General features: G+C 53.0%; 9 protein-coding genes across 9 annotated transcripts; 5 read left to right on the top strand and 4 right to left on the bottom strand. All coding sequences in view use genetic code 12, as the record gives it.

Moving 5' to 3' along the window:
* Nucleotides 1-693: 693 nt before the first annotated feature.
* Nucleotides 694-1,446, top strand: PMM1 (phosphomannomutase; the record flags this gene model as incomplete). Its single annotated transcript, XM_034153645.1, has 1 exon — nt 694-1,446. The coding sequence occupies one exon, from the start codon at nt 694-696 to the stop codon at nt 1,444-1,446; it is 753 nt and encodes a 250-aa protein (XP_034014012.1).
* Nucleotides 1,447-2,110: 664 nt separating this feature from the next.
* Nucleotides 2,111-3,466, top strand: BFR1 (Bfr1p; the record flags this gene model as incomplete). The annotated part of the gene is made up of 1 exon (XM_034153644.1): nt 2,111-3,466. One exon carries the CDS (start codon nt 2,111-2,113, stop codon nt 3,464-3,466), a length of 1,356 nt encoding a protein of 451 aa, XP_034014011.1.
* A 267-nt stretch (nt 3,467-3,733) lies between these two features.
* LAB5 (putative lipoate synthase) lies at nt 3,734-4,888 on the top strand (the record flags this gene model as incomplete). The annotated part of the gene is made up of 1 exon (XM_034153643.1): nt 3,734-4,888. The coding sequence occupies one exon, from the start codon at nt 3,734-3,736 to the stop codon at nt 4,886-4,888; it is 1,155 nt and encodes a 384-aa protein (XP_034014010.1).
* A 577-nt stretch (nt 4,889-5,465) lies between these two features.
* On the bottom strand, nt 5,466-8,603 carry DIURU_001131 (uncharacterized protein; the record flags this gene model as incomplete). The annotated part of the gene is made up of 1 exon (XM_034153642.1): nt 5,466-8,603. One exon carries the CDS (start codon nt 8,601-8,603, stop codon nt 5,466-5,468), a length of 3,138 nt encoding a protein of 1,045 aa, XP_034014009.1.
* Nucleotides 8,604-15,121: 6,518 nt separating this feature from the next.
* DIURU_001130 (alpha-mannosyltransferase) lies at nt 15,122-17,512 on the top strand (the record flags this gene model as incomplete). The annotated part of the gene is made up of 1 exon (XM_034153641.1): nt 15,122-17,512. One exon carries the CDS (start codon nt 15,122-15,124, stop codon nt 17,510-17,512), a length of 2,391 nt encoding a protein of 796 aa, XP_034014008.1.
* A 234-nt stretch (nt 17,513-17,746) lies between these two features.
* DIURU_001129 (uncharacterized protein) lies at nt 17,747-19,408 on the bottom strand (the record flags this gene model as incomplete). Its single annotated transcript, XM_034153639.1, has 1 exon — nt 17,747-19,408. One exon carries the CDS (start codon nt 19,406-19,408, stop codon nt 17,747-17,749), a length of 1,662 nt encoding a protein of 553 aa, XP_034014007.1.
* Nucleotides 19,409-21,098: 1,690 nt separating this feature from the next.
* On the top strand, nt 21,099-23,066 carry CDC5 (polo kinase; the record flags this gene model as incomplete). Its single annotated transcript, XM_034153638.1, has 1 exon — nt 21,099-23,066. One exon carries the CDS (start codon nt 21,099-21,101, stop codon nt 23,064-23,066), a length of 1,968 nt encoding a protein of 655 aa, XP_034014006.1.
* A 151-nt stretch (nt 23,067-23,217) lies between these two features.
* Nucleotides 23,218-23,979, bottom strand: SOL3 (6-phosphogluconolactonase; the record flags this gene model as incomplete). Its single annotated transcript, XM_034153637.1, has 1 exon — nt 23,218-23,979. The coding sequence occupies one exon, from the start codon at nt 23,977-23,979 to the stop codon at nt 23,218-23,220; it is 762 nt and encodes a 253-aa protein (XP_034014005.1).
* Nucleotides 23,980-25,288: 1,309 nt separating this feature from the next.
* On the bottom strand, nt 25,289-27,596 carry DIURU_001126 (uncharacterized protein; the record flags this gene model as incomplete). The annotated part of the gene is made up of 1 exon (XM_034153636.1): nt 25,289-27,596. A coding segment is annotated over one exon (2,308 nt), but the record flags the coding sequence as incomplete, so codon positions are not given.

Here is a 27,596-nt window from a genome sequence, read left to right as displayed (position 1 = left end):
TACTAAAACATTTATAGTTCGGGCTATATCGACTGCTGCACTGATGTTGTTAAGGACCATAAATTACGGTTATCGATATGAGACTGGATTAAAAATACTAGTTCCATGCCAACTAACAGTATCCGTCCCCGATTTGATGTGATTTACGCTGTTAGTGAATCCAACGTCGTCGGTGGTGGGTTTGGAGAGGGGTGTGCCTATCAGGGTGCAATTGCCTGCATTGTGCGCAGCCACGCATAGCGTAGGCGCGGCTGCAAATTCGTCACTAAAAGTCATCGAGCGGAATACGAAATAGACCTACTGATTTCACCTTCCTGCGATTTCAATATCTCCACGAGTATTCGAAATTCAACGCATCAGGTTTACTTCTTACATCAACAGTAGTTGTATGTTTAGTAGTAGTCGCAGTACCTGATCTCAAGACCACAGCGTTCGGACTAAATAGATATCCTCATTCACATGCCAATCTTTTTTGAATCTTAGCCACGTTTGATACCCTTGTTAGTAAATGTTTCTTTCGTTGGTTCACCCAAAACTCCGGGAACTCCGAGCCTCGAGCTGTACCCTCCACCTGGTCGACGTAAGTTCCACGTGTCGTGTCGCGTCGCGTAGGGTCGGGGCACCGCGACCCCGAGGAAATTTTCTTTTTGGCCACTTGTTGACATTGACACCAAACAAACCACCAGTTATATCATGTCGTTTGCTGACCGGGAACAGCCGAGAACTCTTTGCCTTTTCGACGTCGACGGGACGTTGACCCCCGCCCGGTTGACCGTCTCCGACGAGATGAAGAAGACCCTCGCCGAGGTGAAGAAGAAGTGCGCCATTGGTTTCGTCGGTGGCTCCGACTTCGAGAAGCAAGTCGAACAATTGGGGCCCAACATCTTGCAAGAATTTGACTACTGCTTCTCGGAAAACGGGTTGACCGCCTACAAGCACGGGCAGAAGTTGGCGCTGCAGCTGTTCATCGGCTGGTTGGGCGAAGACAAGTACAACCGGTTGGCCAAGTTCATCTTGCGCTACCTCTCCGACTTGGACTTGCCCTTCCGTCGTGGTACTTTCATTGAATTCAGAAACGGGATGATCAACGTGTCCCCCGTGGGTAGAAACGCTTCTACCAAGGAACGTAATGACTACGAAGCTTACGACAAGCAACACAACATCCGCGAAACCATGGTGAAGGCGTTGCAAAAGGAATTCCCCGACTTCGGCTTGACATACTCCATTGGTGGCCAGATCTCGTTTGACGTGTTCCCTACCGGCTGGGACAAGACCTACTGCTTGCAATACGTGGAAAAGGACTTTGACACTATCCACTTCTTTGGCGACAAGACCTACAAGGGCGGCAACGACTACGAAATCTACAACGACCCCCGCACCGTCGGCCACGCCGTCACCTGCCCCGAGGACACCATCAAGGACTTGAAGCAAATCTTCAACTTGTAAGACAATAATACATTTTTAACGGAACTTTTATTTGATGTAGAGTGTAATCCGTTAACCAAATTGACCAATTGTGGACATATGAAGTCATGGTGTTCATTCTTGGTAGTGACATTGTTTTGCCATTGTTTTTCACTTGTGCTATTAGTTTAACAATCAGTGCCATCAAGAGCGCCATTAGGACCACTTCTCCAGCAGTACTCTAAATCAAGCAGAAAGCTAACCTTCGTCCTCTTACGGCTTTAAATTGCGAAAGCCAGCCGTTAACTTTCAGATAAAACCGAAATGGTCATAGATTGTAACCTCCACCTGCTTATTATTCAATTTGAGCATTAAAGTCTCAAACAGTCGCTAAGATTATATTCTCTTATTGAGCCCACATGATTCTTGATAATTTCCTCGCACCGGGCCAATATTACGTGAGTGGCGCATGCGTGTGTTTTTGTCCCTCACAAACACCGACGATAATCTCCGCATCAATCCAACGGGTAAACAATGACTTTTAAGAATTCAATGAAAATAGCAACTACTCTATAAATTTATTGATAAAATAGTCATCCATCTCTCATTAGACCTCTTCTCTCGTCACTTCCCGTGGTCGACGAATTTTCAGCGAAATGTGCCAGCGCGACTTTGACTGAAAATTTTACCAGCGACCACCAATACCATGTCGGAAAAATCAGCGCTGCCCGCCCCCCGGCCGAGAAAGTTCATCAAGCGTCCCGATGACTCGGCGATGAAGGCTCAGGTGGCCCAGCTCCGCGACGAGATCAAGCAGTTGGACGCGCAGACCGCCGAATTGACCGCCCAGATCAACAAGCTCCAGATCGACCAGAAGGTCAAGGACCGCCAGCAGGAATTGCGCAAGGAGATCAAACTGTTGATCAGCAAGCAAGGCACCGTCAAGCAGCAGCGCAACAAGATCAACGACGAGATCAAGCAGATCGACACCCAGATCAAGAAGCGCATCGCCGAAATCCAGGCGCAAACGCTGAAGAACCAGTTCAAGAACGTCGCCGAAATCGACGCCAGAGTCAACTACTTGGACTCGCTCGTCGACGCCGGCAACTTGAAGCTCGCCGACGAGCGCCGCTACGTCAAGGAAATGCTGCTGTTGCGCAAATTGCGTAAGGACTTTGGCGGCATCGAAAAGATCCAGGCGTTGATCGACGCCGACAAGGAAAAGATCGCCGACCTCAAGCAGAAGTTGCTGCAGGTGCAAAACAAGGAGTTGAACGCTCAATTTGACAAGGTCGACGCCGAGCTTAAGCAGATCGATCAGGACAACAAGGGCACTTTAACCAAGCGTAACGCGTTGTACGACAAGCGCGGCGCCCTCAAGAAGGAAAAGGACGCCAAGTACGATGCTATCCGCAAGGTGAGAGGCGAGTTTGACGACGAAATGAAGAAGTTCAAGGCGGCGATGGCCGACGAGATCAAGCGCCGGGAAGAAGAAGACAAGGACCGCATTGCTGCCGAAAAGCAAGCCAAGCTCAAGGCCAGGGCCGAGAGAGAGCTCGCCGAAGCGCTGACCCCGGCGTTCACCACCGAGATCAACTCCATCCACAACTTGTTGCTGTACTTTGACCCGCTGTACGTGAAGCCGGCGAAGAAGGACCCCTTGGGCATCAACGGGTCGTTCGTCACCCAGACCTCGGTGCGTACCGTGGAAATGCCCGCTGACGTGGTGGTGGTGAAAAAGGAACAAGAAGAGTTTGTCCCCTCGCTGAAGCTGAAGAAGGGCAAGCTGAAGCTGAAGAAGAACAAGAACTTCACCGTCGACCCCGACGTCATCACCGAGTTGCTGGTGTTGCTGATCCCCTTCCCCACCTCGGAGGAGCTGGTCGCCGACACCATCAAGGTGTTGCAAGAAACGTTGACCGCCTTAGAAGACAAGCAAGAGGAACAGACTAAGATCAACGTCGAGAAGGCCAAGGCGAGAATCGCCGAGTTGGAAGCCAAGGGGGGTGACGACGACGACGAAGAAGAACAAGAAGAAGACGCCGCCGCTGAAGAAGCGTAGATGGTATAGATAATATTACGAAGCCTTAGACGTTAGCGCGGCGCTACCATAAATGACGGCGCTACCATGTAGCTCCATTGTCGCTTTTCGCTGTACTGTGGTGGTGGCTTCCTTCCCCACTTTCGCGGTGACTCAGGCCAGTCCCCGGGGCCTGACTCGGGCCCGCCCGCCTCCCGGAGCGCACCAACACTTCCGCACGGATTCGTCCGAACGAATATATACCGCGCCGTCTGCCCCCTCCGCGAACTCCCCCAGTGACAGGCCAAGATGATAAAGAGCTCCCTTACCGCGCTGAGAGTGACGTTGAGAACCCTCGCCACCCTGCTGAACGCGTCGCTGGCGCCGGCGACTCCGAAAAAGCGCCGCCCCACCAAGTTTACCGATGCCCTCAACAAGGGCCCTTCCTTCGAAGACTTCGTTATGGGTAAGGCTAAGGATATGGTGGTTGATCCGTTGGAACAGGCGAGAGCTGATCCCAACGCTAGACTTCCCAAATGGCTCAAAGTGCCCATCCCCAAGGGGAAACTGTACCACCAGGTGAAGAACGATGTCCGCGAATTAAAGTTGGCCACCGTGTGTGAAGAGGCCAAGTGCCCCAACATTGGCGAGTGCTGGGGTGGTAAGAAGAGCGAGGCCACCGCGACCATCATGTTGTTGGGCGACACTTGTACCAGAGGGTGTCGTTTCTGCTCGGTGAAGACGAGTCGGGCCCCGGGGAAACCCGACCCGATGGAACCGGAAAACACCGCCGAAGCCATCAGCCGGTGGGGCTTGGGGTACGTGGTGCTTACCACTGTCGACAGAGACGACTTGGTCGACGGTGGTGCCCACCACTTGAAGGAAACCGTGGAGAAGATCAAGCAGAAAGCGCCGCAAATCCTCGTCGAAGTGCTCAGTGGTGACTTCAGAGGCGACTTGGACATGGTGGAAGTGTTGGCGCTGCTGGGACTCGACGTCTACGCCCACAACTTGGAAACCGTCGAGGCTTTAACTCCTCACATTCGTGACCGCAGAGCCACCTACCGCCAATCGTTGGCCGTATTGGAGCGCGCCAAACAAACGAAGCCGCTGCTTGTTACCAAGACGTCGTTGATGCTTGGTTTTGGCGAATCGGACGAACAAGTGTTGCAAACATTGAAGGACTTGCGCGAGATTAACTGCGATGTGGTGACGTTTGGTCAGTACATGCGCCCCACTAAGCGCCACATGAAGGTGGTGGAGTACGTCACCCCTGAAAAGTTTGACTACTGGAGAGATAAGGCATTGGAGATGGGCTTTTTGTACGTTGCCAGTGGACCCCTTGTGCGGTCGCTGTACAAGGCCGGGGAGGCGTTCATCGAAAACGTCATCCGCAAGCGGCGCCACAACGTCGGCGAGACCCCGAGATTGGAGAGCACCATCGCCCCGAAGATCGAGGTGTAGGCTTTTGTAATGATAATGATAATGATAGACCTTCGAATAGACACCAACTCACCGATATTGAAACATTTGTATTTGCGCAATCATTGACAACTTAAGACTTAAAACATCAAGCTGTTTTTCTTACCTATAAGCTGATTACACATGGAGTCATTAGCAGCAGTCAATAAGGTTTAGCAGTCAATTATAGGGCCACTAACCACTACTTCTTAACTCATAACTTACCAAATATTGATGGTGTGTTTCTGTACCTTTATTGACCCCAGAAACACGATTTATCTGTTATATTATTTGATAAAGCGTTGATGATCGGTTCTTTCAAATATCATTCCCGCTGGGGAAGCCAAAGATCTAGACACCATATTCTTTGATGAGATAAAATCGCTCGCTTAACGGCAATTGTGAGAATAAACTACGATCATTGAAATTACAGTAGCAGCCAGTCTCTTCAAGTAAATGTTCCATCACTACAACGGTTGATTTCCTCAAACCACACTGATCTACGCTTGGTTTGTATATGTCTTGTATTTGTGGTTTGTGTATATGGGTACAAATCTACCGGGATATGTGCCACTCTAGATTATCTTCTGTAGCGAGCAGTTTCGCGGCGGTTGCCTCCACCGTAGTAGTAAGGCGCCGGGTAGGACGCGGGCGGCGCACCTTGATGTCCTCCGTACTTGTAGCCGTACTCGTAGTCGCCAAAGTAGTCGCCACCACCAACTTCGCCAGGCACTGGGTACCCGTAGGGCAGGTGGCCTGGGTGAGGCAGCGCCGCGGCCTGTTTAGCAAGATAGTGAGCCATCATCTGCTGCTGCTGCTTATAGTGGCGGTTGTTGCCTCCGTGGTGAGGCACGGGAGCCGACAGCATGTACACCAGAGGCAGCGCTAGCGTGTAGTAGTGTTGACCTTGAGGGCTCATTTGCGGGTAGGGAGGCAGCGGCGCTTGGTGGTAGTAACCATTATACAGCGGCGACCGCAGCGCCCGCGGTGCCCCCGCCTGCGGGTAGTAGTAGCCTGGCAGTTGTTGCGGGACGAACGGCGGAGCCTGGTAGTACAGCAACAGCGCCAGCAGCGAGTTGCGCAGCAACTGGCGCCGCGAGTCGTGGTGTTGGTGTTGAGGGCGCTGTTGTTGTGGCCGGTTACCAGTCTTTTTGCGCCCCTGAGCACAGGGTGCCTGGCGCCGTTGGCGCGGCGGCTTAGTCGCTACCTGCGGGTTTTCGTCCAGGTCGATGATGATCAGCACGTCGTCGTCATCCAGCTCCAGCACCATATCGGCCTCGCCGGCCTTCAATGGGCTGAGAGTGGGCAGGGCCGTCACCAGCACCGAAGGAGCTAAAGCAGTGGCGTCGTTAATGTCAGCTTCGCCAGCTTTGACCACCAGGTCGTCTTCAGTGCACTCGTCTTCGATAATATCGTCAGCGCTGGTACTGGTTTCCAGCGGCGCCAACGGCGACTTAGGCGACCTTTGAACCGGTAATTCAGGGACTGATTCGGTAGCAGTAGCATCAGCGGCGGCGGTGCCGTTGTTGCTAGTTTCAGCGTTGGTAGCCTTGGGATTGCGCTGCTTACGCTTCGCCTGCTTCTGACGCTTTTCCAGCAACACCATCATCGCCCGCATCGCCTCCTGGCGCTTCGCCTGTTCTTGGCGCTTGCGCTGTTCCACCTGGTTATGGAGCTGGTCCTGGTACAACTGATATGTCAGCCCCGGGGCACCGCCCACCTTCTTCTTAAACAGGAATTTGGGCGGGTTGCCGCACCGGTCTTTGCCGAAACTGATCTTGAGCCGGTGGTAGCGGTCGTACACTTGTTGAGCCTCGTGCTTAAACACTTTAGCCAAGTGGTCGAGACATTCCTGCTTCGGCAACTCGAATATCAGCACCACTCTCACCGCATCAGCGAGGTTGAGGAAGTTGACGAAGCCACAGTCGCGGTTGTTAAAGAAGTTGATTTGCTCGACGTCGCCGAAGCACGAGAAGTCGTGGCGGAGCACTTCTTCCAGCGGCAATTTCGGCGCCGGCAGCGTCGCCTGGCGTCTGATGCCAATGTAGACATTGCGCAGGGCTCCTGCTTCCACCGCTGTCGCCACTTCAGGTAGTAAGGGACCAGAATGCACTTTAGCCCAACCCACGGTCACATCGACCCCTTTGATGATCAACTGGTGGTGCAACTGGTGGGTGAGGTAGAACTGGTAGGCGATGTTCTCGTCGACAAACGTGATGAAACACACCTTCTTCTCCGGGTGGTATCGTATCAGCTCGACGATGCCGCCAGCTCTCACATTGTTGGCGATTTCTTCAATGGTGGTGTGTGGGTGGAGGTTGCCCAAGTAGATCAGACGGTTACCTTTGTTGAGCACGTCGGCGCTGGGAGCGTAAGGCGCAGGCGGTAAGATTGCTAGCTGTGGATCATAGGGCAGCTGGGGAGTGTGTGGGTAGAGCGCAATGGGAGGTACCGGCAGCAGTTCCCGCGAGTGGCGGTGGTAAGGGTAGGGACGCGGTGCCAGTGTCACGCTCAGCAGCGCCCCCATCCCGAGGACCAGCAGCAGCGCTGAGCGAGTAGGCAGGTTACCGATGGGCGGCGATAAACGGCCGGCCAGCAGCAGCGGCAGTACCACAGTAGGGTAGTCGCCGTTCACGGTAAGCATCGGCAGCCGGCTGTCGTCGCCGCTGGCGCTAGTGTCATCGACGCCGTTGGCATCAGCGTCAGCTTCAGCCTCGGCTGCTTCCACGGTGATAGTAGCAGCAGCCACGGGCTCAGGAGAGCCTGGAGGGGTCGAGCGGTGGTCGCAGCGGTCTTTGGCAAACTGGACCAGGGTAAACTTGATGTCGTAGCGAAACTTCAGCTTGCGTGGGATCCCCGATTGCGACCGCTGGAGGTCGTTGGCGACACGTTTAGTGTAGAACTCTAACGTCTTGATCGCCAGGTCAATCAGGGTGAAGTGGACGGTGGCACTGCCGCTGGCTCCGGAAGCATCGAGACTGACGTCAAACCGCTCGACATCGCCGAGCTTAGTGCACTGGTGGTGGATGAACGAGTGGGCGCACTCGGCGCGCAGCTGCTGGGCCTCTTGCTCGTGGGAGAACACGAGGTCGGCGGGGATATCGTCAAGAGTAAACGCGAGGGTTACTGCACGCGTAGCGCCGTGATCGAGAATGTAGTTGAGCGTTTTAAGCTTGATCAAGTCCTGCCCCGGTGTATCGGCGCTGGGGTCGTTGACGACGATCTGGAGCAGGTCCAGGTGGTCTAGCCGCAATTTAAGCCGCTGCATGTTGCTGATCAGCTTGGTGTAGCGGCGGTGGAACTGCTGGCACACCTCCAGGTTGACAAACAGCACCACGCACGTCTGGACGATCCCGGCGTCGGTGTTGCGCGTGTACATCTTGGTGTACTCGATGGGCCCGGCCTCGATGGTGTCCAACACCTCCAGCAACGTCACCAGGGGGCTGATGTTGCGGATGTGGACGGTGCGGCTCGGCTGGGGGATGTTGTCAGTAGTAGAAGCCACCAGGGCCCTCAGAAGCGTCGGTAGCTGGGGGTTGCTGTAGCCCCCATAGTTGTAGCTGCCGTTGTAGCTGTTATTGTAGCTGTGGTGGTGGGGCGCCGGCGCCGGCGGCGGGCGCTGGCGGCGCTCGTGGCGGGCTCCCGGCGCCCGGGGCGGTCTCGCCACCCACCCGGGCACCAACACCAACGGGTCTTCGGCAGGGTAGTAAGGGTACATCGGCGAGGCAGCGGCAGGTGTTGCGGGTGTGATTTAAGTTCGTAGAAGGCCGTGGCGCTCAGGGCGGGTTTAACACGTACCGCGAGGGCGCTCAAAGGGTCGTGGCGGCGTAAGGCAACGGGGATACAAAAACCACCACGGGCACAGGCAAGGGAGGCACGGTGCAACGGCGAGTAAAGCTTGAGGGAGGCTCGCTGGCAAAGAGCTCGACGGAGAAGGGTAGGGCACCAGAGGTGTGTGTATTTGGAAAAACAACTGAGCACCGCGGTTTAGGCAGGGCAAAAGAATAATGAGGGCGACAGTGTTTTTTTCCGTGAGAGTTGCGCCTGCGGGCGCCTGCTTGTGCCTCTGCCTGCTTTTTTTTTGCGACTCTCGGTAAGCGCTCTCGTACCAGGAACCCTGGTATTAAGACCTATATGACACACCCACCACTGACACAAATCCCCAACTAGGGCGAAACCAGCAACGTTTGCGGCGCTGGCGGCACCAGGGGGAAGTTGCTTGTGGCATACATCCTCCAAGTTTGTGGTGCCACCGTGGCAAAACCAAATTATTTTTGGCTCGCCGACTATAAATAGCTACATGGCGTATTCAGCGCCAGTGTGGGCGCCAGGGGCAGGCCAGGTGGGTGGGGAGGGGCGCACCCAATGGGCGCCACCCCTGGCTCGATTAGGCATATTTTTTCTCGACGAGTGCGACGAAATGCGACGGATGCGATGCTGGCGCCCGGCGCTCGTTGAGGGACCAGCGCCAGCGGCGACTGCCGGCGGTGGGGGGATGGGACAGATGGCGGCAAACAGCCACGGCGCTACTCCATGCCATCGGCACCGCCGGCGCCGTTGTCATCGGCTTGGCACGATAGATCCTAAGTGGTAGCTAGCACACCCAGTTTTTCTACTCGCCTATAAGGGAAATAGAGTGGCACTGTTTCAGCGCCATTGACTGGGGTGGGCGCCAGCGCATTCACTGGTGGAACGCGGCGTCGGCGCTGGCTTTATAACGCCATTTCCACCCGTTACAGCGGTGCGGACCTCCGATTACGTGAGCACATCGCCTCCCGACACGGGCGGTTCGGTGCCTGGACGAGGTTGACAGCCTCGGCCACAAAGATCTAGAACCCCTTTGCGTGGGGCAGCGCCATCCCCTTGCCTTCGCCTGCAGTAATTCGGCGCCGCCGGCGTCTAGGCGAGAACCCTGAGCGCGCCCCGGCAGGTGATCGCGAGGCTGGTAGCGCGACAACAACGTGTTACATTAACTACAATATGACAATATATTGCCCATAAATTGCTAATAACAGGAAGCTGGCACAATTCCAACTTTAATAAGAATTATCTGTTCTTCCTATGGTTTTCCCTGCCTCGATATGATCGCTCAAATTCGTGTCTCACTCCAAATTCACGGTGACACCTTCTTCAAGATTTAAGCTAAAAGTTGAGTTTCCAGACTACTTCGAGGAATTAGACTTGAAACGGCATATCAATATGTGCATGTAAATGTTGGCTTGTCTCCAAAATTAATTTATTTGCCTTGTTTTCATTGATGAGACAATCGAAACGTATGGGGACTGTAGTGTACCTCGATATGCTCTTGCAAATGATCGAGCTGGTATAGCAAATCCATACGGCTGAACTTTGACGCATTCGAGTCATTATTTTTTTATGAGAAGGCTTGTATTTGATTTCATTCAGTTTAGACTAAATCAAACCTCTCTCATCTTCGCCTTTCATCATATTACTCGCGATCGGAAAGCTGTCGTATCTGAGTATGAGCTCTACATGATTTGAGTTTTAATTATCGTCCTTTTTAAGATACTAGGTTCATCAAACTCGGTTTTCTTTGTCAGCAACCTGGCTACAAAAGTTTAATATCAAATCGTCATTAGTTCGTTAATCTATGCAGTCATATCTATCTTCCGTAGGCCAACACCTGTGAGCGTTCCAGCCGCTTTACCCCAACCAGTTCCGCCAACGTGCTGGGAGTCAGCACCTGGTCGCCCAGCGGGTCAAACTGTAACCTGATTCGTTCCTCTTCCTCCCGTCGCTGTTGTTCACGTTTCTGCTGACGCTGTAAGCGCTTCTCCTCCAGGTCATTCACCAAAAACCGTTCGTACCACGGGACATTCATGTTTCGTAATTAGTAACCGTAAACCACGATCAAGTGGGAAAAAGTTTTGTCACGAGGAGCTGGGGGGACTATTTATTTATGGGCGTGAGCCGCACGCGCGGGGAAAGCAATATACGTCATATAGTCATGTGTCTTCGTGGGTTCTGCCGCACCATATGAAACCGGCGTCGATCATCCGACTATATAAACCACGCCACCATCCACCCCTTCATACTCGCTGCTAAGAACTACTCATAAACTGGTCATGCGCTTGTACTAAAACGAAAAGGTCGGGTAATCACAGCAATACCCAACAGACACCCCCCTGGGGTAGCGTGCTTTTTCTCGTATCGGCGGGGAGGGAGAGATTGCCCAGTTGTGAGCCATTTTCTTTTTCTCCCGCATCCAATAGAATCAAACCACGACAAACGATGGGTTCTCCAAGAGGCAAACCAACCGGTATTGTTTGGTTCCAAAGCTGGTTGTGGTCTACTAGTGATTTTGTTGATATTTTGAGGCTGAGATCCCGCGGAATCTGGTGGCGTTTGGCGTTGGCTGGGGGTGGTGTTTATGCCGCGGTTGTATGTGTGTTTATTGGGTGAGACCAGCACAAGCCCCTCCCGGTAAGCGCACGACCAGTCACGAGACGGCTAAGCCAGCTGCGGTGCTGGTGCCGCTGTCCCTAATTCCAGAGCGGGTAAAACACGCAATTACTATGCCGGTATTTCCCTCACACGGTCGGCGTGTGGGGGAGATCTGTTGAGGCACGACTGCATTAACATCGACCCAAAAGCGACTCCGATACTCTGCAGGGCGACTCCGAAATCCCGCGCTCGGTAGAGGTTTTTGTGTGCGACACGACTGCGACTTTCGGGGACGAAAGCAAAACTGTGGCGAAAAGCACAGTGACCAACGTGGTCTCCATGGTAACCACGCACACCCCCCCCCTCGCGTACCACACCCGTCCGTACCTTACTGATAGTGGCCCCCGAAGCCCCCAAACTGTGGTTGTCAACCCAAACGGTGCCCCCGATATCCTCCGGTGTTTATCTAGCCTAATCACCACGGGGTAATTTAAGAATTAGCTCTGATTGTGACCTCAACCCTGCCAACCTTAATCCGCCCCCCGAGGCCAGCGGCTATCTCTGCTATTGTTTCGTCGGTAGTGCCAGCGGTCTATTATTGTCTCTGATACCAGTCTCCCTCTCGGCCCTCCCCCTATTAACTATACTTCCCGCGTCCCCCTCTCGTTTACCAGGGCCAACCCCCGTTGCCCCTATCAACCTAAGCACGGATAACCACATTGCAAGCATGACGCGGAAAAAAAGAAAGCCTATCGGCACCCCCTCGACGTAACCTTAAATGAATTTTTCCTTCCAGAGCTAACCCCATTCCGACCGTCGTCACTGTGCACGATTGGAGTCTATCTTACCCCATGGGCACGTCTGTGCAGGCACATCGCCAGCACCCCAGCTAGTGTCGGGACAGTAGCCCGATCGACCATCGCTTATCGGGTTATCACAGCAACAAAGCAAACCACAGGCTAATCTTTCTACGACACCCCGGTATCAGTGACTGTGGCTTTTCCTGACCACCACCAGCCTTGTCCTATTGTTGTCTTTTAGGGGTTGAGGTCTTTTTTCGCCTCCTCGGTGAGAAGAAAAGAGACTCGCCAGAAGGGGGCTCGTATTCACGCCCCGAACATACCCCAGCAACTGGGCGATTGCTGTCGGGCCCGGAGTTCAGGGTCCCTATGGTGTGCGGGTAGCCCTGGTACAATGGTGGCGGAAGCTCGTTCCAGAAACAGGCTAAAAGCAATGGGTATCAAAGAGATAAACAAGGACAACAAGGAGATAGTCGATGCCCCGGGGGGAAGGAGGGGTTCAATGGCTATTGTTTGCAGAGGGGTGATACGAGACCACAGCCCCCACGGGCATCAGGAGACAATGCCCGTGTGCCATTGTCTACCGAGGACTATAGAGGTGGAGGAGGGGCAGGGTGGCCTTTCGGCATAACGGAAGAAATATTCGCATGATGGGGTTACGGGAGACGCCGCCATCGCCCCTAACGCGAAGGTCGATGGAGATCCGAAGTTGCCCGCCCCGCTCCGCCACCAAAATGGCCAGCAAACGTAATCAGCGTGATATGGTGTCCACATCCATGGTGTCGGATAATGTAGATAATTAGTTTGCCATCATCTTACGTTTGCTAGCCACTCTATTGCTAGAAGTGCTAGTGAAGAGAAAAATTTCTTGGGGCCGAGGCGATGCCCTCAAATACCCTCGGAGGGGCGCCGCGCACAGAAACTTTTTAGGGTTCGGGGCTGCGCAACCAGGTAAAATAACACAAGATTAACCTCTCTAATGAGCAAGGCGGGTTTCGTCATCACGTGGCGAGAAAAACCTTATTTTATTATCGGGGCGTTAGGGGTATAAAGACGATAGCAGTCCCTGAGGAAATTTCCTCCCCTCGATAACCGTCGACGCCGCGATGCTCTCCTTCGACTTGTTCCGCGTCATCCTGAGATTCGAAATGGTGGTGCTGGTGTGCCTGATGACGGGGATGTTGATGATCATCCTTCCGCTCATGGCGATGTTCCTCTTTGACATCGTGGGCTACGTCTACTTGAAGTACACCAATAAAATCACCGCTTAGACCCGGTGTGGCTTTTTGCCAATGAGACAGCGTCTGGTCGTTCTCAGTGCCGGGTGCACTGGGAGCTTAGCAGATGGCCCTATTTATTTTGGACACGATTGATTTTTTATTAGCATTTTTGGATATGTGGCGTTAATGGATAAGACATATTAAGACCTGTGTATGACCACCAAACTGTGGGTGACGGCATGAGGCGGTGGGGTCTCTCCCCAGCCAGCCCCGCACTTATTTCACCTTAGCCTGCGTCACGTGTGGGGGATGCACGTGAATCGGCACGTGATACGTTCTAAATGTGGTCGGTGGTTTTGACTCGGGCGCGGGCGCGCCTTGACACGATCGTCCGATTCAAATTTCCACCCGAGTCGCCGAGACTGCCCGCAGGATTTACCCCCGTTCCGCCAAAGTCCGAGCCTGGCTTTAGTTATCATAACTGCCCCTCACCTCTTATCAGTAGATTACCACAGTCTGACGTCAGTGCCATTGTTTAACAAAGGTATTGTCACCTGTCAACTATCTACACTATCCACACAACTGAAACCAATAACCAAAATACTAGATGAAACACTCCACTCCCAAATTTTACCGTAATTCCCTAAGGGTATAGTTGGCGACCCCATTTCATCTCGCTAATGTCGTTTGTCCCCCAATTCTTCGTATGCGAAAAGCTTATTTCCCCAATCGGTGCCTGCTGGAGACGTTTATGTAAACACTAACCCTAATGGCTCTCCAAAAACATAGAGCTATGCGGCCCATCTGTTTTGCCCGCTAAATATAGCTTTGCAGGGTCAAAAATCAAGAAAAAAGCCAAAGCACCCAGCCGTGCAGTGAAGGGCATTTCCCTGCCTTCCCAATACACAGACAAATCTCCCACCCGACACCGACACGACATTTTCCCGCGGGAGCCAAGTGTCTAGAAGCCGGAAAGGTTTGGGTGGTCGCTGGTGTCTGTAGCACACTCCCCCTTCCCCTATAGGGCGCCGTTCACCAGTGCTGCGAAGCCAGCGTTTTTCCCTTACAAACAAACGGCCAGCGGGCGCGCGCAGCTGTCAAAGCCACAGTGCGGCACCTATGTCGTCAGTGGTGATTTCAGTGCCACCCCCCTCCCCCCTACCGCGTCGCGCGTATGGAGATGCCCTACCCTAGACCTGCCCCCCCGATCGATTAGGTCATTGGTCCAGTGCCTCCCGTCCCGAAACAGAAAAATTGCGCTCCCGAGCGAGGCTTTTTCGGTTACTGCCCTCCCAAATTTTACCCGCGCCGCAGCACACGGACATGATTGACCCTGTGGTAAGCGTAGTGAGCACAATGATATGCCGCAAGTGAACATAGCCCCGATAGGCTTATTGTGACGACATCGACGCCCACGAAGATAACACTGGCAAACCAAGGTAGTTAAGAGGGCGCTGGCTAAGCCATGGCCTTCATTACATCGTCCATACCGCCCACGTTGGCCCACGTTGGCCCACGTTGGCCCCTGCGGATTTGCCAAGGCTCCCCCCTAGTCTTAGCCACTGCGACAACGCCGAGTGGGAGGCAAGGGAGCATGCCGGCATACGTCAGATGAAATGCACCGGGGCTTATAGTTACCCAGCAGGCACGTGGTTCACAACGGGGGGGGGATTACCACATGCACAGGTCGGGCGAGTTATTTTTACACCACAAAACTCCCTCGTCGTATTACTTAGTGACAGCGCCTTGCCGTGGCTGTTTTCCTCTATCCTCGTGAGATATACCCCCACCCACACCGTCGCTCGCCTACGATGTGGTACAAGCGAAAAGGGTTGTTGGCGGCGCTCCTCGCCCTCGTGGTGGTGGTGGACATGGTCGTGATGTACCGCCGCTTCGGCCACGCCAAAGACGACGACTTTTCGGTATACGAGCCGCCGGTCGAAGGCCCCCTCCCCTCGCTGAACGCGTGGCACCCGGTCAACGACGGCGCCGACAAGCTCGCCCTTGCCCGTGGCGACTTAGCCGATAGTGCCGCCATCACCAAGTTGTTTGGCCTCTTTGAGCGGCCCAATTTGAAGCAGGCCCGCCACACTTATCTGACGATCTACGACGATATCTTTGCCGACAACGGCGTTGACTCCGTTATTGGCACCTTGCTGATGGCGCAGCGGTGCGATATCTACTTCACCCGGCTTTTCCAGCGTAATATCAACTGGCTCGTCGACCCCCACGAGGACCTCAGCGGCGAGTGGCGCGACCAGCGCACGTTTGAGGACTTCGCCGGCCACAAGAAGAATAAGGAGAAATACGTTAACGACAAACACCTCGAGGTCAGCGCCGACGATATCTGGGCGAGTGACCCCGACTACCAGGAATTCATCAAGCCAGTATTTGAAGAGGCCATGGCCAAAGTCAACCGCCACGAACAGAGGTTCCATGACGTCGCCCTGCATGTGCGCATCTTCAACAAGTGCTATGTCACCAACGACGATGAATACCAGGTGAAACAGGATAAACTGATGGTGGACACGCAAAAGCGAGTGCTCCACGACGTGGCCATTTTCAAGCCAGGCCAGACAACCGTAGAAATCCCCGATAAAGTGCTGCAAGTGGAGAAAAAAGTGTACCCGTGGCTCTCGTTTGATTATCCAGTATTTGAAGACCACCGGGGAATGCAAAAGTTTGTCCCCCCCGATTACCGTAAGGTTCTCAAGGGTAAGGAGTACGACGTCGTATTCCAACCGCTGCTGTCTCAAGGCCGCAAAATCACCAAACCGGCGCCGCTGGCCCTCGGCAGTGATGGCCACCCGCTGTGGCTTAACCAGTTTAAAAATAGACTCCAGGGTAAGGGGATCGTGATGCTGATTGCCGATAAACACGTCAATGATGCCGTTAAGTTTATTCGCCTCCTCAGAGCGTTGGATAACGTCTACCCGCTCCAGATTGTGTATTATGACGACCTTTCTCCAGAGCTGAAACAGCGGCTTGTCCATGCCGCCAGAGAAAAGATGATTGTCCCGCCTAAACTGTTCCACGACGTTAACCCCGACTACTTCAAACCGGGTTACATGGACCACACTAATGAGCGAGGGGAGATGGTGGGGTTACGCCCGCAAACCATCCACTTCGTCAACGTCTTCCCCGCCATCTCCAAAGAATACCGCAACAAGTTTGGTGGTTTCGGCAACAAGTTCTTCGCCACCTTTTTCAACTCGTTTGAGGAGTTCATCATCGTCGACGCCGACACTGTACTTTTACACCCGCCGCAATACTTCTTCAGCATGGACAAGTACGTTGAGAAGGGGGCCTACTTCTGGAAGGATCGCCTCATGACGATGCGCCGCCCCAAGCTGGATGGCTTTTTCTTCGATAAAGTGCTGCCGCTGGTGGTGGACCAGGTCATGTTCGGCATCCCCATCATCACCAACTTCACGTTGGATAACGGCTACTTCAACAAGCTCCAGTACCTCCAGGAGCTGGGGGTGGTCACCGTCGACCGCAAGCGCCACTTCGGGCTGCTTCTCATGTGCATTATGCTTCAATTCTATGGCCTTTCTCGCGACCGTCTGTATGGCGATAAAGAGTTATTCTGGGCCGGGTTCTCCGTTAATGGGGATGAAGACTACGCCTGGAGTGACCACTTTGCCGGCCTGATCGGTCCGTTAACCCCGAAACACTGGCTGCTTAAACACGGCAAGACTGATGGCGACAACCCTGAGAACTGGCGTAAAGCGAGAGAAGTGTGTCTGCCTCACCCTGCCCACGTGCTGGGCCAGGATAATACCATTGCCTGGTTCAATCTGGGGTTCCAGACGTGTGGTAAAACCGAGCAGATTGGTGACAAGGGCGTGAAGAAGGACTTCGAGCAGCACCGCCAGTTCCGGTGGTTGGAGACGTTGGACGAGTTCCGCGCCTTCTACGACCTGCCCTTAGATATCGAGGCGTGTATCGTGCCCCCAGAAACGCTGTACGATACTATGGAGCGCAAGAACGACGAAGGAGAGCCAGGGGTGGGCTGGCACTGGGCCAAGGAGTACTGCAAGCAGTACACCTACTGTGCCTATGATCGCATTGGCGGCAAGCGCCGCACTCAAGATGGTGAGGAAGAAGACACCCACGCCGACGGGGTGTTGGTGACCCCCGGTGTCGAAACCCGCCACTACTACCGGTACTTGGGCGACGTGTGGATCGCGTCGGAGTAGCTTAATATATACACTAGCACGTAAGTATAATACTGTTAACGGCATTGGTAAAGTTTGACTTCGCTTATTCACGTATTATCACCCCAATGCGCTCTAAATTAGGCCTATTTTGAATCAAGATTCAATAGACTTGAATCAAATCATTGCAGCCGTCAAGAATTAAATCAATAAATATGACTCCGACACGAGTGATATTAGTCTTCTGATTTCAAATCATCAAGTAGCGACTTTTGATCATTTTTGTTTCCGGAGGGCGCCAATACGTTGTTGAAAATCCTTCTTCGCATCTTCAGAATTGAACTCAATCGATACGTCACTGTCGTCACTCAGATCGCCGCCAGGACTGCCGCTGCCGGTAAGACTCATAAGGTGAGCGCGTTGGCTATTTGTAGGACCGCTCTCAGCAATCACCCGGTTGAGGTTATCGGCCGACGACTGGAGCCGGCTCTGGTACCGACGGAGCTGCGACACGTTTGCCAGCCACTTTTGCCGTTTATATTTCTTATCCTGAGGCAGCAGGTCCAACTGTTTCTCGGTCAGCTTCGCCAGCAGGAGCTCGTAGAGCTGCTGGATGTCCATTGTCCGCTTCCGCTTGGGACTAGTGTATACCTCATCGTGCGGATGACGCTCCACCACTGGGTTGTACCCAATTTGCTTCACCATATTCGCCAGAAACCCTTTCGTCGGCAGCCCTCGCAGCGGCGGGGTCGTCGGTTGCAGTCTTCGCAGAGGTCTAGGCGGTGTTCTCACCAATGAAAGAGTACGGCGAGCCGGGTTGGCAACGCTAGCATGACGGAGCCGCTCCTCAAGTTCGCGGTTAGCCTTATCGTCGCGGGCTTTGCGTCGTCGTGCCATCTCCCGGTCAACGTCCTTAGGCATATCGTACTTATCACGATCACGGCTTACTCCCTGGTATACGGTAGTGCGTTCGTTATAGTCATTATTGCCTCGTCTGGCGGCAAACTGAGGGTCTCGGAGCATCACCGACCCCCTAAGCTCCAGTCGCTGGCTCTGAGAGTGGCGGAGGCGTTGATCTAAATGGTAAGCACACATCTCCAGTTTCAGCAAGTCCACCGCTTCAGTACACGGCTGCTGCGACGTCTGGTTGAACCCTTTACACCGGCCAAAGTCGGCAGCAGCGCCAACGACAAGCACCAGTTCCTGGGGCAGTTCGTCGACGTGGAGAGTAAATCCCAGCTTGCCGTTAAGCGTATAACGATTTACTGAGGGGTTAAGAACCCAAACGGCGTCGCCAGGGTGGAGCCGCCAGTACTTATCGCAGGCAGCCCCGAAAAACATCACCTCCACCTGGTTATTGTAATCGCCCACTTTCGCTTTGAAATATTTCACGTTGGCCGTAGTAAATCGAGGAGCAGGCAATTTATAGGTGATAATCCCCGTGAGAGCCCAATTGGTATACTGAGGCTCAGTAAACCGGTTTCCTGGATTGCACTTGGCAAAGAGCTTATTCACCGATAAAAGCTTGATTTGCGGCTCCGTTATCAACTGTTCAAGGTCCTTTTCCGCGTAGAATCTCCGTCGCAACTTCGTCTTCGAAAGCAGGCACGTCAGCGGGTTCCCGTCATCAATCTTGGCGGTGTTGGTAGTGTCCCAGGCAAACACCCGAGCGCCGTAATCGATTGACGGGGTCAGATCCGTACGTGCTGCTTGATAAAGTTTGTTAAGAAACAGCAGCGGTGGCGATTGGGGGGCATTGGCGGCAAATGGGTGGGGTGGAGGCGGGAGCGTCCCAGGGGTAGCGGGGGTTTTGGCGGCCTTGTCGCGGTTCTTTCGCCGGCGAAGAGCCTCGTACTCGGCCTCGAACTTCTTGAGAAGGTCCTTGACGTCGTCGTCCAGCGAGTCGGACACAATCTCGTCGTGGTTGGGCGTGTCCATGGGGACCTAAGGGGAACAAGGTATGCTGGGAAAGACTAACGCGCGACGCGTACGGTTAAGCCGACACGCGCGATCCGCAGCCAGGCCAAAGAATGAGAGACAATGGAGGTTACGAAGGAGCGAGCTTTTGGATTAGAAGTTTGGTGTTATTGAGTTGTTAGATTTGGGTCTCCGAGACGGAATGAAACTTTTGTAACATTTTCACATTTCCAAGCTAGTAATTGGTGCGAGCTATAAGTGCGTGCAATCGCTTGTTAGCCTCTGTGCGAGTTTGTTAGGGTTGTAACAGGTGAGTGCGATGACATGTGCGAACACGGCAAGGGAATCCTAAATACTCGCGAAATTCCAACACAATGGCCTTGCTTTTCAATAACAATGCCGTTTCATTGGTGGTTGACTTCACTCTTGGTATTTGAGTCACCAGCATAGGTTATGTTTGGTCTGGGTAGACGTCATTGGACATTCCGTGGGAAACCGGTAGCATGTGATATGAAGTCACCGCCCAGCCCGCTTGGTTAAATCAATTGCAGATGACCACAGACACAATGGGCTGAACAACAATAGTCAGAGTAAGAGGCTACTCACTGTACGTGAAAGGCTCAAGCCGCCCTGTCTTCGGTTAAGCTTTAACTTCCAACTCCGTCGAACATTGAAGGCCGTGGTCGGTTCCGTCAAACCAAACCTAGAATTGTCGATGGAAAACGTCGACAATTATCCTTGGGCCTCAAATGAGTTCAATCGGCATTCGATATTCAGTCTGTCGAAGCATGGTAGTCATCAGCTTCAGATATTAGTGGACGTCGTTCCAAGGCGATATTTGACGTTGCCGCGGTGACCTGTGCCAAGTACTTACAAGGTACCGAAGCGTTATCAGATGGGTGAAATTTGCCGTCGCCAAATCAATATATTTACTGATACCACGATATCGTTGTTTATCCAATTGTGGTAGTCAAAATAGATCAATTGGTTTGACCCAGTAATGTTGGCCATCAACCGTAAATATCTGCCAAATTTAGACCTTTCGCGGCGCAGTAAACTAATGGATTACTCCTATAGCTTACCTCGCTCACTAATCAACGATCGCTACATTTGGAGGCCAATTTACCACGTCTATAGCCATTAGCTGCCAAAGTCCTCTACGACTTCGTAGCCCACTAGAACTCGACGAAATCAGTGTCTGCGTCGATCCCCTCAGTCACAGTTGCTTCATTGTCGGCTGGTGCCTCCTCAGTTTCACTTGCTTAACCTGATTTGGCTGTTTACGTCGCAATTGCACCGCAATGGTGTTTTGGCTCGAGTGTTGATAGCACTGCCAAAAACAGACGCATCCACTGAGAAGCCGTATACCGGACGCTACTGCCACCGACCCCCACTCAATAGGGGCAACAATGGCGCTGTACCCATGAAATAACTGGCCCGCGCTGATCTCGCCTTCATTACTGACCCCACCTATCACTACCAGCCACGGTGTCCTCTCCCTGGTGGACTTGCCTCCCCTGACTACTACTGCCTCACCATAGCTCATCCCTCATCCGGCACCTGGGCTCTGCACGCGCTCGACCGCATTGGGCGAAAACCTAAATATTTGACTTATATAAAACAAACAGTGCGGCCATCGTTTTTCTAGCCAGCGTTCCCCAGAAGCCAGCACCCCTCTGGCACCACCACCCACCCCATACCACACCCCTCGATGGCCTCACGTCCACAACCGTTACAGCCGTTGACCCACCATGACGTCAACGGCCGCGGCATCAACACCCCGATGAAGCAGCTGCCGGCGCCCGCGGCGCTGAAGCTCGAGCCCACCACCGCCTCCAAGCCCCGCAAGAAGAAGGAGAAGCTTCTGGCGTTGTGCAAGACGCCGCCGCTGATCGTGCGCACCCGCAACGGCCGTGACTACCGCCGGGGCAACTTCTTGGGCGAGGGCGGCTTTGCCCGCTGCTTCCAGATGAAGGACGCCCTGGGCCAGATCTACGCCGCCAAGACCGTCGCCAAGGTGCTGATCAAGAACGAAAAGACCAAAACGAAATTGTTGCTGGAGATCAAGATCCATAAGCTGCTCAAACACCCCAACATCGTCAACTTTGTCGACTGCTTCGAGGACGACGTCAACGTGTACATTTTGCTCGAGATCTGCCCCAACCAGCTGTTGATGGAGCTCCTCAAGACGCGGAAACGGGTGCTGGAGCCCGAGGTCCGGTTCTTCATGGTCCAGATCGTCGGCGCCATCAAGTACTTGCACCTGAGGCGGGTGATCCACCGTGACCTCAAATTGGGCAACATCTTTTTCGACCCCCACATGAACTTGAAGATCGGCGACTTTGGCCTCGCCCTGGTGTTGCCGCTGGCGGACCTGCGCAAGTACACCATCTGCGGCACCCCGAACTACATCGCCCCCGAGGTGTTGGGGGGCAAGACGACGGGGCACTCGTTCGAGGTCGACATCTGGGCCATCGGCATCATGATGTACGCCCTTCTCATCGGCAAGCCGCCGTTCCAGGCCAAAGACGTCAACGTCATCTACGAGCGCATCAAGCGCACCGAGTACCTGTTCCCCCCCGACAAGCCCATCAGCGACGAGGCACGGGTGCTCATCACCGACTTGCTCTCGCTCAACCCGTTGGCGCGGCCCCTGATCAACGACATCTTGGCCTACGACTGGTTTAAAGGACTGTTTCCGGACAAGACCCACGAGATGTCGTTGGTGGACACCCCGCCCCACCTCGACAACATTCTGCGGGCGCAGCTGGCGCAGAACTTCTCCACCACCAAACATAATGCTGGCATTTACACCCCGCGCCTGCGGGACCCGGTGGAGATCTTGCGCACCGACTTACAGCTGGAGCAGCCGCGGGCGTTGTTGCCGACGCTGTTGCTGCCCAACGATACCCGGGCCAAGTACCAGGAGGTCGACCCCGCCCTGCTCGGGCGCCCGCGCAAGGTGAACTTCAACACCGACTTCAGCGCCACCATCAAGCGGCTAGACAGTAACTGCATCAAAACTTACCAAAACATGCGCCGCCTCGGCGTCAACCCGCGCGCCGAGCTCGAAGGGGAGTTGCCCCAGTGCGACAACCCCACCCTCATCCTGAAGTGGGTCGACTACAGCAACAAGTACGGCTTCCTGTACCAGCTCACCAACGACGACATCGGCGTGTTGTTCAACGACGGCAACACCTACCTCAAGCTGCACAACCTGGACCGGTTCTTGGAGTTGATCCACCACGAACACGAAGGGTGGACGCTGGTGGAGAACTCGTTGCTGCACCCGCCGGCCCAGGCGAAGCGCCAGCTCGAGATCGTCGAGTTCTTCGCCAAGTACATGAACCTGAACTTAAGCAAGGTTAGCGACAACGAGGAGCGCACCGAGACGGTGTTCTTGCGTCGCTACACCCGCACCACCGAGTACATCATGTTCGAGATGACCAACGGCAACTACCAATTCAACTTCAAGGACCATCACAAAATGTGCATCAGCAAGTCGGGCCTCGCCGTCACCCACATCTCGCCCCAGCGGGTCACCCAGACCCACCCGTTGGCTGTGGTGCTTGCCCACGAAAACTTCCCCCGCGGCGACGTCCCCGATTGCATGGCCAAGATCAAGGTGATTCGCGACGCCATCAAGAGCAAGGCGTTCGAGTTCCAGCAGGGGGCCTAATCCATAATGCATGACGATATATCCACGAGCTACTAATTAAATCTACAACCCCTTTAGATTTGCCTGAACCGTAGTCATCTACTTCTTGTAAATTGTAATTTTTGTGGCTATATCATCAGCAATTGACGTCATTATATAGAGCTCATCGTCCTTAGTATTTCGAGGTGTGGATGTTGGTGTCTTGCAACGCCTTGTTGTCGACAAACCACGACACGTCCTCGTGGTTGTTGTTGACCACTTGGGCAGGCAACCCGGAGCGGGGGTTGTTGAAGATCTCGGCCAACGCTTCCTTCTTACCTTCACCTTCAGCGACAAAGGCAAGCAGCTCCACCTTGCGCAATCTCGGCAAGGTGAAGGTGACCCGGCGAGGAGGGGGCTTGGGCGAGTCGTGGATGGCAACGACGTCCTCGTCCTTCACCTTCAACGTGTCGGCGTCGGGGAAGAGCGAGCAGGTGTGGCCATCGGGACCCACCCCGAGCAAACCAAGGTTGATCTCGTCGGGCAACACCGCGGCGTAGTCCTTGGCGATCTCCTTATCCTTCTCAAGGTCGGCGCCATCGACTTGGCCGTCCTTGCCAGTGACTTTCAGCGCCGCAATGGGGACGACCTTGGGCGGGTTTTTGAGGTGGCGCAAAAGCTCCTTGTTGAGCTCCAGGTAGTTGGAGTCGGCGTGGTCCAAGGGCACGAGCCGCTCGTCGACAAAGTAGATGACCCATTGAGCCCACTCAATGTCGTCGGCGACCTCCTTGTTGTCGACAAGCGCCCGCTTCAACATCTTGGGCAACGAGCCCCCCAGCACCGCCACGGTGAATTGCTCGCTCTCCTGGATCAGGTACTTCTGCTGCTTCAAGATGTACTTGCCCAAGCCAGCAGCAATCTCTTGGGGTTTGTCGTAGGCGTATACGTTCACCATGTCGTTCGTCAGTGTCGGGTCGTCGTCGTGCGCGGGTCGAAGCTCTAAAGGGTGTGCGGACGGCACGGATGCGATAGCAATCGAGAGCAAGCGACGAACGATTGTTTGGTGAAGGTGGGGAATAGAATTGGTGGTTTTTAGACGACCAATTGATCGGGTACTTGTAGATAATTCTATAGAAATCGCCATCGAGGGTGCGCTTGCTGTCATAGGCCAAGTGGCCTCAACTAATAGCCTCCAGTCGACACTAATTCTGAAGTAAGTCATATTTTTAGTAAGCGCAGGGGAAGCAGGGTTTATTCAAAGTGTTTTTTCAATTCTATTGGTAACTGGTCACGAGAGTTTAGGGGATTTTTCATCGCCGTTTCCTCAGGTTGGTGAGGATCATGCGTTAGGGGTCAAGCCGGATTCGCTTGATGCAGGCACAAATCAGCCTCGCGGCAATGTTACTGAACATTGAAAGATTGAAGATGGAGCATTCGACGTGTGCTCAATCATTGACAGATACATCAATTGCGACATTTAAAGATTATTCAGTGGTGCGATTTGTCTACCCGACTTTGTCCTAGGTCGTGTATCACGTCTCAGTTGCTACTACGTTGAATTTGAGAAATTTCGGAAAAACTTTAATCGACTCCACGAATTTTATGAAAATAGCAGAGGAAAAATGAGCAAAAACATAGCAGTCAGTCTATATGACAATGAGACTTATTATGGAAATGGTGGTGATAGGCAAAAAAGAGCATTTTGAGGAATTGAATCCTCTTGACTTCCCAGACAGGACTCGAACCTGCAATCTTCTGATTCGTAGTCAGACGCTTTGCCATTAAGCCACTAGGAACCGCTTGATTTTTTTTTTTTAACATAACATGGGCATTAACAATATCTAAGTGGAAAACTTTCATACACACTCCCTTGAGTTCCTCAAGTAGTTCTATACTCCAGAAAAAAACCAGTATAGATATCTGCCAGTTCAACAAGATAGCTTATATGTACCATCCACTTTGAAGTGGTGGCCATTCCATTGGATTAAGGAAGGTGTTCGACTTGATCCAGCTTCCAGCGCCCACTTCTACGGGGCATCGAACCCCGATCTCTTCCGCAGAAGCATGCTAGCCAATTACAAATCATAGTCATGAGCATGGGCACCAGTTCAGTCGATGTACTCCTTGTACAAACACAGATAGCAAAGCAATCAAAAAGGTCAAATGAGCGTCATATAGGTTTGATAAAATCATGATTCGCCTTCGAGATCCTTACCAATAATCGGTTTCAATCCGAAGAGCGGACAAGGCATAGATTAGACTATTCACAACCGGGCTTCAGAGTCTACAGGGATGGCACGATCCCCTGGGGGAACGTGAACACTCGAAGACTGCGAAGCAAGTTGATATAAGTCATCATCTTCATCATGTAGTACCGGCTTCTGACCTGGCAAAATCAGCGTCTGCGAAACAGGCCGCCATGGAGCCAGGGGACCAGAGGAGGTTTGAGTCACAGTGGAGGAGAAAGATGCGTAACTCGCAGAGCCAACTGGCATAGTCCAGTCTGGTCTTTGAAGTTCTTCAACTTTCTCAGCGACATCGTCGGTAGGGTCCGCTTCATCTTCAGATAAAACGCCGAATGGGTTCTCCATTCTAGGGGGGGAAGCTTGGCGCTTCTCGACGGGGGGCGTCGCCCGCCCTGGGACAACTGTCCATCCATCAGCATCAGGCACTGGCTTGGTAGTGGTAGTTTGTCTCGCTTTCCAGGCTTTGACGTTCTGGTTGCGAGTCTTTCTCTTTCTGTGGACGCCGTTAGCATCATTCACGGCAGATTCCTGGATAGCACCCAAGATGGGTTGGGCTTGGGTAGAACCAAAAATTGGTTGGGCTGAAGGGGTATCCACTAAGGGGGCTTCGGGGTTCGTCTGTTGGATTGGTACTGAGGCAGCGGTACGCTTCCTTGCGTAGTGGGGACGAGCTTTCGCACGCTCTTCGATGGCCTTCTTGGTCTTCTTGGATGCTTTCTCGCACCACTCGCCACAATGTTTCATGCCACAGGCGTAGCAAGACGCGAACTTACATGAATTGCGACTGTAGTGCTTTTGCTTGCAATTGTCACAGTACTTGAGGCAATCCCTAATGTGATGGCCCGGTTGACGGCAGTAATGACATACCGTAGTGGTTTGTCGAATAATCTTGAGATTGGTCGTCCTTGCACCGTCGGTGATCCACAGCTTGGGGGCCTTCCCTTCGAAAGAGAAATTAATGTAGACCTTAAGGAGAGTCTTACGGGAGACCGTTTTAGACCACGATTGATGGATGTCTACGGGTTCCTCACGAATTATTTCGTAGTTCACTTTTGATTCTTCGAAATGAGCTTCGATGTGCTTCTTCTTTCTGATTTCACCACAGTTTGTGGTGAAAATAGCTCTCCCTTGTATAGGGCTGGTGTCACCGACAGATGTGATCCTCATAATTGCACAGCTTTCAAGAGCAAGCCATGTCTCTGCTGTCCGTTCAAAGTCGTCACTGTCATCCTCATAGAGGTCATCGAGTGACTGGGGTGGCGGTGTCATACAAAGGGGGATGTTGTCGAAATAACGTTTCACGTCTAACTGGTAGTTCACTGGATAGGATCCGCGGTAGTTCTCGAGTTCTTCCTTGGTGAACGTGTCACCAACAATTGGAAGAAGCTCTTTGTATCCAATCCCAAATTCGCCGTGGTCAAAGACAAGATATCCAGATTCAGCTTGACGAAACTGGATCGTCGAACCCGCAAAAATCTTGTATTCATCGAGAAGCGACTTAAGTTGTTGACGCTTTTCTTGGATTTCACCTTCGTTAATTGGGTTAGCCTGGAGCCAGGATTTGGCGTTGTCGTATTCAATGAGGGACTTGTTTTGTCTCTCGTACTCGAACTTATGGGATTCGCCTGCCTTTTCCAACTTCAGCTTCTCGGCCAACAACTGCTGCGTCTCTTCGTCAGGCGTTTCGTCCATAGGGTCGACGTCGATTTCGATATACCTGATTTCACATTGCTTGTAAAGCTCTTGGTGGTGTAACATCTTTGCAGTCGCTTTGTCAGACGAAAATTCTCGCACGAACTTGTCTTTAGCATGATATTCCGCATGCTTTTCTTGAACTTCCGTCAATTGGTTGGTAGAAAAACGAATCTGGCGCTTCATCATATTAGTTTGCACTTCAACATAATATGACAAGCAAACTTCAGAGTTAACTTTCTCTGTGTAAGTTGGATTGACCGTAATCGCGAAAAGAGGATATTTCCGAGCTTCATCAGTGTAGTCTTTGTGGTCATTCATAATCAAAGCTTGGAAATCAGGAGAGAGTCCCCGAATCTCGTCTTTGAGTCTAGCTTCGTTGCTTCTCATAGGCTTCTTGCCACGACCTTTGGCGGATCTACTGGCATATTCTTCAGGCGTTGGGGCAATGGTATAGCAGACCGGCTTCTTAGTAGGGGAGCACGCTGTCACGTGATCAGGATTCTCACCATCCACGTGGGGGGTGAGAGCGTGGGTAGGGATGGAGGACATGCCAGCGGGGCTGGTAATCGACTCAGGGTGATCGTAACGGTTTCCATGGTTAGCTGCATTCTCAGATGGATCAATGGTATCA

The sequence above is a fragment of the Diutina rugosa genome, assembly GCF_008704595.1.
Source record: "Diutina rugosa strain CBS 613 chromosome Unknown scaffold24_size174625, whole genome shotgun sequence".
In the NCBI taxonomy this organism is placed as follows: Eukaryota; Fungi; Ascomycota; class Pichiomycetes; order Serinales; family Debaryomycetaceae; genus Diutina; species Diutina rugosa.
This window is presented reverse-complemented; position numbering and strand designations above follow the sequence as displayed.